This window comes from Vidua macroura, chromosome 5, assembly GCF_024509145.1.
Source record: "Vidua macroura isolate BioBank_ID:100142 chromosome 5, ASM2450914v1, whole genome shotgun sequence".
Lineage (NCBI taxonomy): Eukaryota > Metazoa > Chordata > Aves > Passeriformes > Viduidae > Vidua > Vidua macroura.
In genome coordinates, this window is record NC_071575.1 from 25,463,398 (window position 1) to 25,477,480 (window position 14,083).

At 40.0% G+C, this 14,083-nt stretch overlaps 1 protein-coding gene across 2 annotated transcripts in view; it reads left to right on the forward strand.

Moving 5' to 3' along the window:
* Nucleotides 1-14,083, forward strand: part of KIAA1549 (KIAA1549 ortholog) — a 140,749-nt gene that overhangs the window by 66,480 nt on the left and 60,186 nt on the right. For both annotated transcript variants that reach the window (XM_053978118.1, XM_053978119.1), the window contains exons 2-5: nucleotides 1,401-4,094; nucleotides 5,563-5,651; nucleotides 11,331-11,508; nucleotides 13,024-13,151. In XM_053978118.1, coding sequence (XP_053834093.1) covers nucleotides 1,401-4,094; nucleotides 5,563-5,651; nucleotides 11,331-11,508; nucleotides 13,024-13,151 — 3,089 coding nt within the window. The remainder of the gene's footprint in view (nucleotides 1-1,400; nucleotides 4,095-5,562; nucleotides 5,652-11,330; nucleotides 11,509-13,023; nucleotides 13,152-14,083) is intronic.

Genomic DNA, 14,083 nt, shown 5'->3' on the forward strand with positions numbered 1-14,083 from the left:
GAAGGAGATAAGAACAGCAGTTTATCGCCTCTGGAAAGTGGTGTTAGACACTGGGAAACAGATAGGTGAGCTATTCCTGCAGGACTTTCTGTGGGTTAGTGAGTTCAAGGCACCCTTTAAAAGGTTACAGATGTAGTTGCAGTTGGGCTGTGTACTGTATCATTTGTCCAGTGCTTTGTAATGTGTATGCTTGTTTTTACTTTAAACTGGTCCCTGGTGGTTTAACTGGATGTGATTCCTGCCCCCCCAGCCTTGTTAATGTGTGTTGTCAGTGGGTTCCAGCAGCACTGCCTGGACACTCCCATATGAAAATAGGGTGAGCAGGTGTGATAGACAACTTAAAGATGAATGCTTTGTGTGTACCCTTGAAAACTATTCTGCTGCAGTTTTCTGTGATTTCCTTTAATAATTCAGCTCTGAATGCTATTAATCCAATCTTAACATTTCAGGAAAGTAATCAGCCTTTTCTCTGCCAAACTCATCTGTGCTTGGAAAAGCTTATATACAGATCTTCTCTGTAACCCAAGAATGCTTTTGTGAGAGAGAATATTTTGTTTGTTGAAATATGTGGTGAATTCTCAACTTTTTCTCCTTTGTGTTTGAACCTGGCCATTACTACTTGAGCTCTGCAAACTAGAGGAGTGAAAGCTTTATTACAGGAGTCCTATAAAGAGAGCAATCCTATAGAGGGCTGTGAATAAATATAGCAATTGTATAATGAAGCAATTTGTCAGTGACTGCTAACAGGCCAGACTTCAGATGAATGGTGGATAATGTAAAAATAACATGTTACAAACACGTCACAACATGTTAGCAAATTCTTCCTGTCGATACCAGGTCCACATTCGTCTTACGAAAAAGGGAACCCCTCTTCATCTCTCGTGTCACTCATTTCTGATATGAGAGGGAGGATCTGGTCCATGAAACAGAGTAGGTCTTCTAGTGACCTTAATATTAAGAAAGAATAAAATCAGAGGAAATTAAGGGATACTAAAGGAGAGCAAAACACCTAAAATTATGTAGATTTTCCCTTGCATTGTTCTTTGTTTCCCTTTCTGGTGTTAGACCGCTAGTTGCCATGTAGTGTAGCCTTGCACAGGTAAGAGAGAGACACTTTCTGCTCCTCCACGGGTCTTACTGGAGTGCTGCTGCAGAGACGTATCAGTGCTTTGAGAGGAGCTTGTGTTGTCCTGTTCATTTCCAAGGAATGGAATTTTACAAGAAATCTTACTATTTGTGCTGACTTGCTTGTGGAGGGTTTTTACTTACTTTGTCTTAGCCCTTGAATTCTAGGTAGTTGTCTCCAGAAATATTCTGTGTGAGGTTTGCTCATGGCAATCTTACTGCTTGTGCTGATCTGTTGTGTTTTGGCTTTTGTTTTTCTCTCCCTCTTGATTTAGATGTGAGATCTTTGGAACAGCAGAATTTTTCCTTTTTCTCAACGATGCATGAAAGCATATCAGGCAGCAGGACACAAAGAGCCTTAGCAAGGAGTACTTTGGAGTCCCAAGAAAGTAATTTGCTTCAAACAGTTTTATCATCAGTTACTACTTCCTTTGATGGGACTTCACTTAGCCAAGAAGAAACAGCCACGATTTCAGAAAGGAGAAGTACGCCACCGTTGGTAGATGTCTCTGTAAGGAGCAATGAGGCATTCCTAAGTGATGATGAATTTATTAGCTCCTTTTCAAAGGCACAGTGGACTCCTCCCGTGAAGTCTTTTGCAGTTTTAACAGATCATCACTCAGTTAATACAGTAGAGCCATCAGTAGAGCCATCAAGAGAAATGTTAGAAACTGTGTTGCTAACACCTTCATTATCTGTCCTTTCTTCACTGTATGATATCTCAGAAACAGCACAGCAGAAGACTCCGTTGAGTGCTGTCTCTGAACGCAGCTACACTCTTATGGAACTAAAGCCTTTTGTACCAGATCCTGAAATATTAACAGCAAGCAGAGACTTGCTGTTGTACCCTCCAAATACAGCTGTTCCTTTCACTTCCATTCCTTCTGACACGGGAGTTGTGGCACAGGAAAACAGTAATGCCAGTTCAACAGCTCTGCCTTTTGGGGGTGCTTCAGAAGGATCACCTCTCCATCTCAAGCTGCTGGGTGAAACCAGCCCTGGGGCCCCAAATGCCACAGCGCAACGTGCAGACCTGTATGGTGATGTTTACACCCATGTGAGTAGCTGGGCAGCAGAATCTCTCGGTCGAAGGACTCGCCCCACTCCAAGCATTCCCTGGCCCACACCAGCTTCAGCAGCTAGTGCTGAGCCTGCTTTTTATCCTATTAGTCTTCCACTTGTGTCTTTCCCTCTTGATTCAGCTGCCATTTCCATGAACTCTAATACAGTTCTTAATGCCAGCCTGTTTACACATGAATTCTCCACTACAGCACCAAATTTGCCTGCTGGTTCAGAAATACCAAGTCAATCAGAGCTTGTCAGTGAGCTCAAGAGCCCAGTGCCTTTCACAAGATCATACAGTTACTGTCTGTATTGTGACTCAGAAGTTTCACTTCTGCCAGAAGCAGGCTTTGCCCCAGAACATGATGTGGGCTCAGGTGATTATGTTGAAACTTTGTCCATCAAAGCCTCTGAAGTACAAGGCATAACTGCATTTACAACTATAATTACTGATGGGTATGAATTAGAGGAACCTACACCTGAAATTTTTGATACTTCTTTTCCATCAAGACCAGTTGTTTCACTTTCTTCAAGATTTGCAGAAATCCATGACTCCAGCATGTTTTTATTAAGCACTACAGACACTAGAACACCTATAACAATATCTCCCTCCTTCCATCAGCTCCCTGGGGAAACGTCACTGAACATCTCTGTTTCCCAGACCCTCTCTGTTCTGGAAACACTTTTGGTGACTCCAGGCACTCATGTAGAACTTCCTGGTGCCACCGCTGCTCTGTTGGACTCTACCATCAACCCCAGTGAGCCAGTCGCGTCATTTGTAATCAGTCGGACAACCTTGCTGGAACAGCCAGAATTAATGCCATCAGAATCCATGGTTTTGTTTGGCAAGACATCTACGAGGGACGAACTGTCTTTAAATATTTCAGATTTTCCATCCAATCTTTTATCAACACTATTTCTTATTGAATCTAGCTACTTGTCTTTGTCACTGACCATGGTAAATTCTTATTCTGTCATGCAAAGTGATTTATCAACACTGTTACCTCAGACCCTGTTGACTGGGACATCAGTACTTCCTGAGGATGTTACCAGCTGGGACTTAGCTACCACTATAAGCTCTGCCACTGACGCTGAGGTTTCTCAGTTACATCTTGGCCAAACATCATACTTTCATTCAAATGCATCGTCCCTTCCAGATGCACAGGTTCCTGAAATAATGCCATCATCAGATTTTCACTCAGAGTCATCCGTGTTTCTGGAAGCATCCTCGGTACTGCCAGTGGGCTCTGAAGCTGTGTTTACCTCAGCTGCCACAGGAGCTACCTCTCAGCTCGAGCCTTCACTCTCCATCTCTCACTCTGTGGTTCCTACCCTGGTGCTACCCACTTCTGACACCCAGTCTGTTACCAGCAGCATCTTGCTCAGTGAAACAAATCTGATCTCTTTGTTTACTACCTTTCTGGCAACTCCTGTCTTAAACATAGCTTCATCTCTACTTTCAACTGCTCTGGCTTCTGATGAGGATATTGGTGCTACAGTTAACCCCACGCTGCTTTTAACATCTGGCAGCAGGGGCAGTGCCCCTACATCCCTTCCTCCCACAGACCCTGACAACCTTGCATCGGATGCCGACACCATCAGCGTAATGCCCTCTCCTACAGCATCTCTGTCTGTGACCTCTTCATTTGCTCCCATACAATTTCCTCTGACAGCCAGCCCTCCCCCTGGACATGAAGTTCCATCAGGAAGCAGTGTAACTGCTGGTGCTGGTGCATCAGCTCCTTCCACCACTGCCAGCAGTGCTACAGGCAGCCCAGGGACATTCTCCACCCCGCTGAGGACCACTATTCCATCTGAAGTGGTGGTTGTGACCTCTGCTGTGACTACTACCAGGCAGCCATACATCTGCGACATCACCGTTCCTGATGCCTACTTAGTCACTGCGGGTAAGATATTCCCAACATTTTAATTTTTTTTCAGAAGCCACTGGTACATGACCCCCTAGGTAAATTGCAGATTTTGGATTAACTAAGTGAACCTTATGGCGTAAATTTAGACAAAGAGCTGTAAAAGCATCAATTTATCATTTACTGTTAAAAATAATAGAGTTCACTTGGACAAAGTCCATTGTGAGAAAGCGTTACAAATACATTACACTGCACAGAGAATGAAATTGTCCTCAAAAATTGCTGATACAAGTGTGCTGAGTTAGAGGCTGCTTTATCATTTCATTGGTTGTAAATGAATGTTACTGTCATGGTACTGTTCTGCCAAACTGTGTAACGTTCTGACTGAGCAAGTTTCTCCTTTCAGTTGTTGCTGCTGTTTATTAAAAAAACACCTGCATGTGAGGTAATGTTGTAATATGTAAAAGGAGAATTGGTTTAAAAAATGTTTGGGTTTTGCAACCATGTTTATAATTTCACCTTACTACTAGCTTATGTTTGTATCTTACCTCCTCCCATACTTACTTTCAGTTGGATTTGGTGTGTTTGTAACCAGAAAAAGTGATCTAGTGTGTTTCAAAATTAATTGTCTTAGCATCTATATTTGCTTTTCTGGTGTTTTCCTGCCTCTTCCTAGCTTGTTAACAAAACAGTGCCAGCAAACTAATCCAGGGCAGCTACAGAAGTGCTGCATTTTCATGCTGAGCAGTATTTTTTACTCTTAAGACTTAGTTGCGAGAAATAAAGAAGAACAAGCATAATCTCATCCTCCAGATATGTAGGTGGTCTAGCTATGCTAGTGATGAGGAAGACTTTTTTAAAATGTAATTTGAGTACTTTTGTAGGCAAGTTACTGATGGAAAGTAAATGCAGGATGACAACACAACACTTTTCAATTGTTTGCATAACCTACGGTCACAGTGTCACATGTGACTGTAACAGACATGACATCCATTGGGATGTGGGGATTTCATAGCTCTTTCTTACTCTGTGGATATCCCTTTCATTAATTAATGTTATGTTTGCTTACTTTTCATTTAAGGGAAAAGTAGATGCATATTTTCTGTGTCTTTTTTCTGACCTTACCTGCATTCCATGCATTGCCTACAAAACTTTTAACTGTGTTGTGACAGCAGACTCACTCACACTCAGACTGAATATGCTGCTACTTTCCCATTTGAATGCACAGTGGCTCTTGAAAAGTTTCTTTTATCAGAATGCTAAAGACATTAGCTGTGGAAAAACAAAAGAAGAGAAAATAAACTTACAGTTCCTTAAACTTTACAGACAGTCACTTTTTAGGATACAGTCACACCTTGTCCCCTGTCCTTGTTGTTCATCTTACCTGTTTGATGCAACTGATCTCACTACCTGCTTTTTCATGCATTGTGCAGTTGAAAATGCAGCTTTGAATAAAAACCTAAGAGATGAAGCTAAAAGGTATTTTCTGACTGACATTAATTTCTAGTGCTGGCCCGAAGAGCTGTTCTACGAAATGTCAGTGAATCCATCAGAGAAGTGCTCAGAGTTCAGTTCAGGAGATCAGTAGAGCTAGAGGTAAGTGATATGAAGTGTGTACAAGTACTCTCTGGTCAATGTAATACAGTAGGTAGCTTTTAGTTTAAAAGCTAAAACAGTAATTCAAACAGTCCATAGATACTGTATCAGAGAGAGCTTTATTTTATTTTAACTTAAATGTTAGTCATGTTTTTGTTGGGTTGTTTTTTTTTTTTTTTTTTTAATGTGAGCATGACATCAACTTTTTTACTTTTAGAATGCCATCATTTTCTAGGACAGACCTCTCTTGGCTTTGCTAGAGGTGAGAAAGCAGTGTCCAGAATCTACTGCTCACCTGCTTTGCCTGGTGAATTGAAATGAAGAACTTTTACCCTTCAAAATACCTGTTAAGCAGGTCTGTTTGTTCCTCTAGATGATTACATTCTTAGCACTTTAAACAAAATGAAACCTTCTGCACAGCCTTGTGCTATTTTATGGTATAAGCGAGACCATCAACACTTGCAGGGGAGGTGGTGGAATCCCAAATGCCTGATTTGGCAGGTGAAAAAGGTAGGGGGGAAAAATCAGGTGTGCAATAATAAGATGTTATTTCTAAGTCTTCAGGTAGGTGTAACTCCTGTCCTTACTCCCCTCACAGGAATAGCTGTACCCTTGGGGTTTTCTGAAGCTTTCTCTGCTTTGGTATTCATCTTTGAACAAGACTTTCTAACTTCCAAGTGATTGTCTAGTTGAAATAAGGGTTAAAGGCTTTGTTCCCCACCTCTGTCTCAAACCCTCTGAGAGGAAAAGATAATAGGGGTAGATGGGGGTACCTTTGTTGTATAACTAGACACTTCAGTGGTGAGGAAATACTTCACTAGAATTATTGGTGTAGATGACGTTCAGCTGCATTTGCAGTTTTGCATGTCTGTATTCATCTAGTTGTCACAGCCCAGTACCAGATGATCTTTTGTGAGTCAGTGATCTCATTTTTGTTCTGTAGTTAACTCAAGTAGCAGTTCATTGAACAAAACTTGAATTTCTCCATGCACAGAATTACTTGGTGCCTTTAATTTTGACATCTCCCATGATAACTGCACTCAGTAATTAAACAGCTCCTGTCTAATGTGTGAGGATGTACATCTCTACTACTCAAGATAGGAGTGTTATAAATTCCTGCCAAATTTCAGCTACAGTGATCTGCCTCTGTAAATTATGGGTAGTTTATGTCCTTTTAGCAACACCTGCTCGTGAGCTACTTAGATTTTTATTTTACTATATAAGGGATTTTCTTCCGGTTTGTAAATTATACCTTCAGTTTGTGCAAACTGAAGTAGTCAAAAAGAAGTCAGATGTTCATAATGACAGAAACACACTTAATTTTCAGTGACCTTACACAGCTCATTAATATGGAAGTGCTTATGTTCTTACTATTAACAGCAGTAGGAGAAAATCTGTTACTTAATATTTGAAAGTTAATTGGAACAAACATTTGATATCTCACTTTATATTGTTCCCTTTAAATTCCTGCCTTTCATGCCTGCTAGTGTCTTGTAAAGCTCTCAATAGGAGAAAGCTTCTAAGAAGTCCTAAGGCTTCTCAGAAGTAACTTTTTATAAATAATGCAGCTAGTCTAGCTTCATCCTTTGGAAAATCTTTTTTATCTAAAGGAAAGACATATTTGCTGAATCAGTTTTGCTTATTCTAGAATGCTGCTATCATATGGGTTTTGCACTAAAAATAATCACTAGCAAATATGTTTTCACCTCTAACTGTGGAATACTAACAAAACTGTTGGTTGGAAAAAGAGCTGTCTATAACAGCAGTATGTTGAGTGGTGATGTAATGCAGTATTTTAAACAGAATTTCTTCATCTTGCTAAACTTAATTAGTCAAACAGACCTGACTTTTGTTAGTTGAATGTACCTAGAAACCATGTGTGTGTTTGCAAGTTATGGTAAAGCAGTGCATTTCTCTAAGCTGCTTTTTTACTGTGTCTCTTATTACAGCTCACAGATGTTCCCTAGCTGTGATGTAATCTACAGTAAATCAGGAGACAGTCCAGTTAAATTTAACTTTGTAGTAATGTATGCTTTAACAATAAAGTCAATGGCAGTGATGGCTATAACTGCTGCTCACTTTAAATAAGAAGCAAGTTTAGCAGTTAAAGGAGGATTAAAGCATTTTTTGCCCTCAACTTTTTCAGTTGAAACTTTGGTCTCTGCTACTTTATTATTTCGAACATTGTGAGTTGCTGAAGTGGAAAAAAGAGGAGGCAGAATCCTGCCAAATGAAAAAAACTTCTGTTACTTTTTTCCCTAGAAAAATCCTTACAACAAAGTGAGAATAACCAAAAATTTCAAAGTTTTTTCTAGTTGGTCTCAACATATTGCATCTGCAAAAGAATAAAACCCCATTGTCTGAGTAAGAGTAATTTTAGTCAATGCTCTGTAATGTAAAGCTTATGACACTTGGGTAGGATCTGTTAGACAATGTTCTCTTGACTTGACTTGCACTGGGGTGTAAAATAAAATAGTGTTGGCAGTGACTCAGTGCCAGGACCCCTAGTGCCATTAAGTTCATGCCAACAGGAAAAGGGTTTTTGCCAGCCTCCTTTGTGCTTGGAAATGTTATTATGGATTTTAGCATTTTTACCATAGCCACTTTGTTGTTGTATTTAATGTGGGTTTGGTGGTGTGTCCTTAACATACCGGTTCCTATAATCCCAAATGAGTGAACTCTGCCTCCAGAGTGTGGAGTTACGGTCATTGCCAGGTAGATGCTTCTTTCAAAGATGCCACCTTGTGGGCTGGCACTGGCTTCATCGCTGCTTCACCACTGCTGAAGTTGTGGCTGGTACTATAGAGGGGTGTAAAACCAGTGAGAACTGTTGCCTCAGGATCCTAATGTGTGTAGAAGCAGAAGCTTTATTTTATTTTTAAGACCTGTGAGGCTTTGCATCTTCAGGAAGTTAAACACCCTCTGCAGGCTCTTTATAGGATTCTTAATAAGGTGGCAGGGAGAAAATCAGTTGTTGATGCTTTCTGCCAGATGTTTACACAGCATAATACAGTGGAGTGTAGGCATGGATTAGGTTGTGGCAAAGGTGCATCTGATCAAGTATTTTAGCAGACAATAATCAATAGCAGATGCTTAGGAAACATCATAAGGAACAATGAAAAAATACAGTCACGTTTTTCCTGAATACTCCTCTGGCCTCCAATACACTGAGTCTTAAAAACTTTCTGTAGTGGACATGCTCTCTCTTGTGAGGGTAGCTTGGAATGAGCTAGTTTGTGTCCTGGGAACAGCAGAGTGGGGTTAGTCATTGCACTTTGGAGCAGGGATAGCTTGACTCTAGGTGTTGTAAAAGTTCTCTGCTTCTGCTCTAAAGGTTTCTGCTTTTGCAGTGGAGATGGCTCCAAACTGCACATGAAGTTTTGTGTGCTTCTCTGGCTTTCTGGCCCAAGGTGTTAAAGTTAAAATATTTGTGCATTTTAATATAAGAAATCCATGCCTGTGTGGACATTCTTGTAGAGTGACACTCTAAAATGTGATGGTTCAGCCACCTAATTTGTTAGCATCCAGCTATCCTGGCAGTAGAGGTGAAACTTCAAAGGGAGAGTTGGATGGATGGGTGTGTTTGTGAACCATTAGAGCTGTATTAACTATTCTCATCCATGAATCATGATTCCAGAGTCATGAGCTGTGCTCATCTCTCCTAGATAACTTTGTAGACTTCCCTGTGAGTTAGCTTGTAGACAGCATCATGCTGTCATGCGTCTGTTATTTCTGTCATGTGGATTAGGCTGAAAAGAGCTAATTGTAGACAACCCTGCAATATCTCAAGCAGAAATAGCTGTTGTTTTGACTTGTAGTGCTTCTAATCTGCCTACCTCAAAATTACTGTTAAAAGTGGATTTTCATTTTGGATGTCCATTCTGGAGTTGCTGTTGCTTTTCTGATGCAGTGAAGTGCAGAAGGGAACCAGTGTTAGCTGTTGAGCTGAAAAAGTTAATTCCAGGGCTGCTTTCCTGGTTGTCTGTGGTACAGCACAACCAGTCAGAGATGGAGGCAGCTGAGTCGGTTACAGAGGCTTGCTTTCATGTCTGAAATACTCAGCTCTGGTGCATAAGTATATGCTGGCTACAGGAGGCCTCTTTTCCTCAGCATCTATTGCTTCAGAAATCACCAGCAAATTGTCACTGAGATTTGTAATTCTAATTCCTCTTTTTCTTGCCTTTTAAGTAGTCTCATTTGCAAGTAATGGGCAACTTTCTTTTGGCATGTGTTACCCATTTTAACTGCTGTTTCTGTTTAACAAACTGAAGCTGCAGAGATTATTTCATCCTGAGATAAAAGAATAAAATTTCAGATAAGAGGAACTGAAAAGAGCTGTGCACATTATACATATCAAACAAATTTGAGTTTTATGGATCTGAATCCATTTAAAATAAAAGTTGGATGTTGCATATACTTGTGGGCTAAGAAAGAAGAAAGGCATAATGAGCAGCATAGATTATTTTTCTCATTTCCTTCTGTTGCTGAGGTAGTTTCTTCTGGTGAAGATGAGCTCTCTGAAATGCAGGCATTTTAGAAGACAGGAAAGAGCTGCTTGCTGTCTCATCTCAACAGCAGTTGCCATCACCTTACACTACCAATAAGGAATATGTGGGTCGCAATTTAAGTCTGTAAGGCTGTTTGTGGAGCTGAAGTTACCTAACACATCCCTTCACCAGCATGGCATCTGCAAGATGCTAGCATCCCTTCAGTGAAGAGGTCCACATTTATCAGAAACTTTGGGTCTCTGGTTTACATTATTTATCTGTGAGGCCATCATGTTGGATATCCCAAAATGCTTTTGAAGTGTGACTGCCACAGACAAATAAAGCAAACTGGGGGAGTAAACCAAGAAGGAAGAAAATAATGGTGGGGAAACAGGTGTTCTTAACGTTGAGAGAGTTTCTCTGAAGGAGGGAAGACACTGCAATATGTTTAAATAAATTAAACCCTTCAGTTTGTTCTTACTTAGGTGGCTGAGAAATGGTGGATAAGAGTGTCTGCATGGTTCAAGGTTTATATTTAACTTGCAATCTCATTTCTTTTACATGATGTCTAAGTCCCCTCACGGTTTTTAAGAAGACTAAAAGTCAGGGCATGAATTGAAAGAGGATAATTGTAATGTGGTAACTGTGTTGAAACAAGCAGATAGAAGTGTTCCTGGAAGAAAGTTTTCTTGAGTGTGAAAAATATATCTAAAGAACATTGGTTATGTGTATTTTACTCCTTGTGTGCCACATATGTATGGTATAGGATGTATTCACTATGTGGTGTATGACTGAAATGCAGAAGCTGTGCAAGCAGTTCAGTAAGTAAACAGGAATTTTGTATGGGAAATGTTATGTACACCATGGGAATGTAGGCAAGGGGGAGTGCTAATATGTGGGAATGTCATAAATCAAGAAGTGCTGAGATTGGTGTGTTGTACTGAAGAGATTCCAGTAGGTGCATCTGGCACAGGGGAGTTGCCTCTGATGCACTGGAGCAGAGGCTGCAAGGCACAGCACTTGTGTTTTGCTTCTGCTGCTCTTTGAAAAATAAAGACTGCATTTTCCTACCTCTTGATGAGGTGGCTTTGAACTGCATGAGACTCTGTAGGTCTAAAATGTTGCCAAATTTAACATTGACATGTTTCAGTTTTTTTAATTTCTATTTTTTTTTCTTTTTTTTTTTTTGTAGGTTTATGAAATTTCCCCCAAATTTGCTTTCTTGGTGACATCTGGTCCCTTTGTTTACACATCGATAGCTGTCATAAATGTGCTTGTGAACAGCAGTCTTCTTCGTGGGGAGGCCCCCCTCATCCTCTCACTGCACCCTTCTTTCACTGTGCCAGACAACAGATTCCAGGTTCAGACAGGTGAGTTCCTCCTGACACAGAGGAGAAAAAGGTAGCTTCCTGTTGATTCACACTTCTTCACTTGTGATGCAAGGTCGAGTCAAAGCCCTCAGCTCTACTGTGAATCTTAATTCTTTCTATTAATGACATAATTTACACATCCGTGGCAAAGAGGTGGTAAATTGTAAACGGTTAACCCCATCACTTTGTGGTTTTTTCAGGATTTGTTTTTGGTACGTGGCAAAATAGTTGTGCTCTTTCTCATGCTTCTGAAGGTGAGAAGAGAAAAAAAATCCACTAAACATTTATTCGTAAAATCACAGTGCAGCTACATTGTAATGCCTGTGTCAATTTCAGATTAAATTTATGTTAAAAGCTGCCTTTTTGTGTTGTTGTGATGTAGGAGAATTGATGAGCAGGAGGATTGATTGATTGCTTGTGTAAAACATGAGCAGGAGGATTGCTTATGTAGTATTCAGCTTTCCATGGCTGCTGTATTGCAGAGGTTCATGCAAAGTTTGACTGCTAATAATCTAAAGCAAAATAGTACCCATGTAATAGATATTGAGAGTCAGTGTTGTCATTTAAAATCGTCTTTGGCCCTGTTTGCATGATAAAACTGCTTGCCTGGTTGGTTGTCTGTGTAATGAGGTAGTGACAGGGACTGAGCATACAAGCAGAGTTAATAAATGTCAACATGATACTTTTGTTCAGATACGCGTTGTGTGTTGTTTATGCTGTGTTAATAATTGTATTGCAAAACATCACAGTGTGATGTCTTTTTCCACAGCTTAATGTGGTTATGTAGATAGACATGAGGTGTATTTTTGATGTTTGAACCTTGTATAACATTGCTGTTAGGATCTGTAAGTTAACTGTAGCATTTCTTTGGGTAAGGCTATATGTGGAAATCCACAGATGTGCATGTAGTTAAGGTCTGTGTGCCTGATCACATTCCTCTACACTCACTCTTTCTATCTTGTGCTCCTTCTTTCTCTCTTCTGAGCTTAAAGATGCCTGTATCTAAATTTAACAGGTAGCTTACTAAGTGTTTTGAAAGTATTAGACCAATACTAATGTGCATTAATGGATCCAATATGTAGTCTTTTAGACAAACTAAATGCTGTATTTCAGTCTACAAAAAAGAGATATTTGTTGATTTTTTTTCCTGAAGATTTTCATGGATTAGCTGGGTACTCAGGATTTCAGTGTAGCCAATTCAGTGGTCAGGTGAGGTGAAGTTAGCCACAAGTATATAGTGAAGGTCTTTAAGTATACAAGGGAAACAGTGAATATTTTGTCACTGGTATCTTTCAGAGATCTAATTACTGCTGCAACCAGTATTAGCGAGTAGAGAATTCACTGCAGCAACACAAAATGTATTTTTAATGTATTTTCAAAGTATTTTCATCTGGTGTTTCACTGAATGTGTCCTGAGCTTCATGAAAGAAGAAGATGATAGCCCTGAGAATTCTGTTGTTTTGTTCTCTCTCTTGGAAGTACATTTCTGTAGGAATAATTGCCCTTTGCTTTCAGTGCTTCAGTTTGTACCTCGAAACGTGGATATTGGATTCTGCACCTTTAGCCAGCGCATAGAGAGAGGGCTGACAATGGCGTTCCTGGAGGTGAACAAACACCAGGAGTTCTACAACTTCACTGTGAAGGTGAGAGAATGAGCATGTTTTGTGTCTGTCCCTTTTTCCCCCTCACCTTTTCTTGTCCCTGTGTTTCATCCAGACAATAAAATGAGTTAGGTGCTCACTGGCTGTCACTTGCAGTCTAGGTCATGTAGAACTATGAGGCTTTGTCATGAAGTCAGTTGGGTTTTCCCCCCCCTACAAAATAATATGGCACCACATGTTATAAGCTTTTACAAGCTTTTTGAAGAAATGATCTGTTGCGGCCGGGGAGAACAAAGCAAACCCTGCAGTGATCCAAAGTGTGATGATTTATATTCAAAAACATTATTGAATATGATGGAGTTTATAATTTCTCAAATTAAAACTCTTCCAACCCGTACTAGAGTCATTCCCATCATAGTTTACTATAAAAGACTAAGGTGTGGTTAAAAAGTTTTTGTTGGAAGAAAGTTCTCCGGTCTCATTGCCATGCTGGAGACCCTGTTAGAGAATATAGGAGTTACATGACCCTGCCATCATATGCACAAAAATGGCAGTTGCTTCTAAGGTCTAGAAATACTTAAAGTGTATGATGTCTATGACAGCTGCTACTGGAACTTCACATATGAAAGGTATTGCGCATGTGCAGAGCCCTGAATCACACAGCAGGGATTAGAGCTCCCTGGAAAGTCAGAAATTCAATTTAATGAGATCAACTCCCCCTTCTGATTGAATTCTTAAATTTACTCCAACTTTGTTGTAATACCAAACTCAGTAAAAATTGTATTATTTTGTTTAACTGACACCATAAATACCCATTTGTGGTATCCTAAAATAAATTCAAGAAGAAAAATGACATAAATTTTAGAGTACCTAAAATACTATGTAGTACAAACAGAAAAGTGCTCAGAACTTTATACAATGTCACTGCATAGACTGTAGACAGAACATACAAAAAAATTTCTTGGACTATTGGC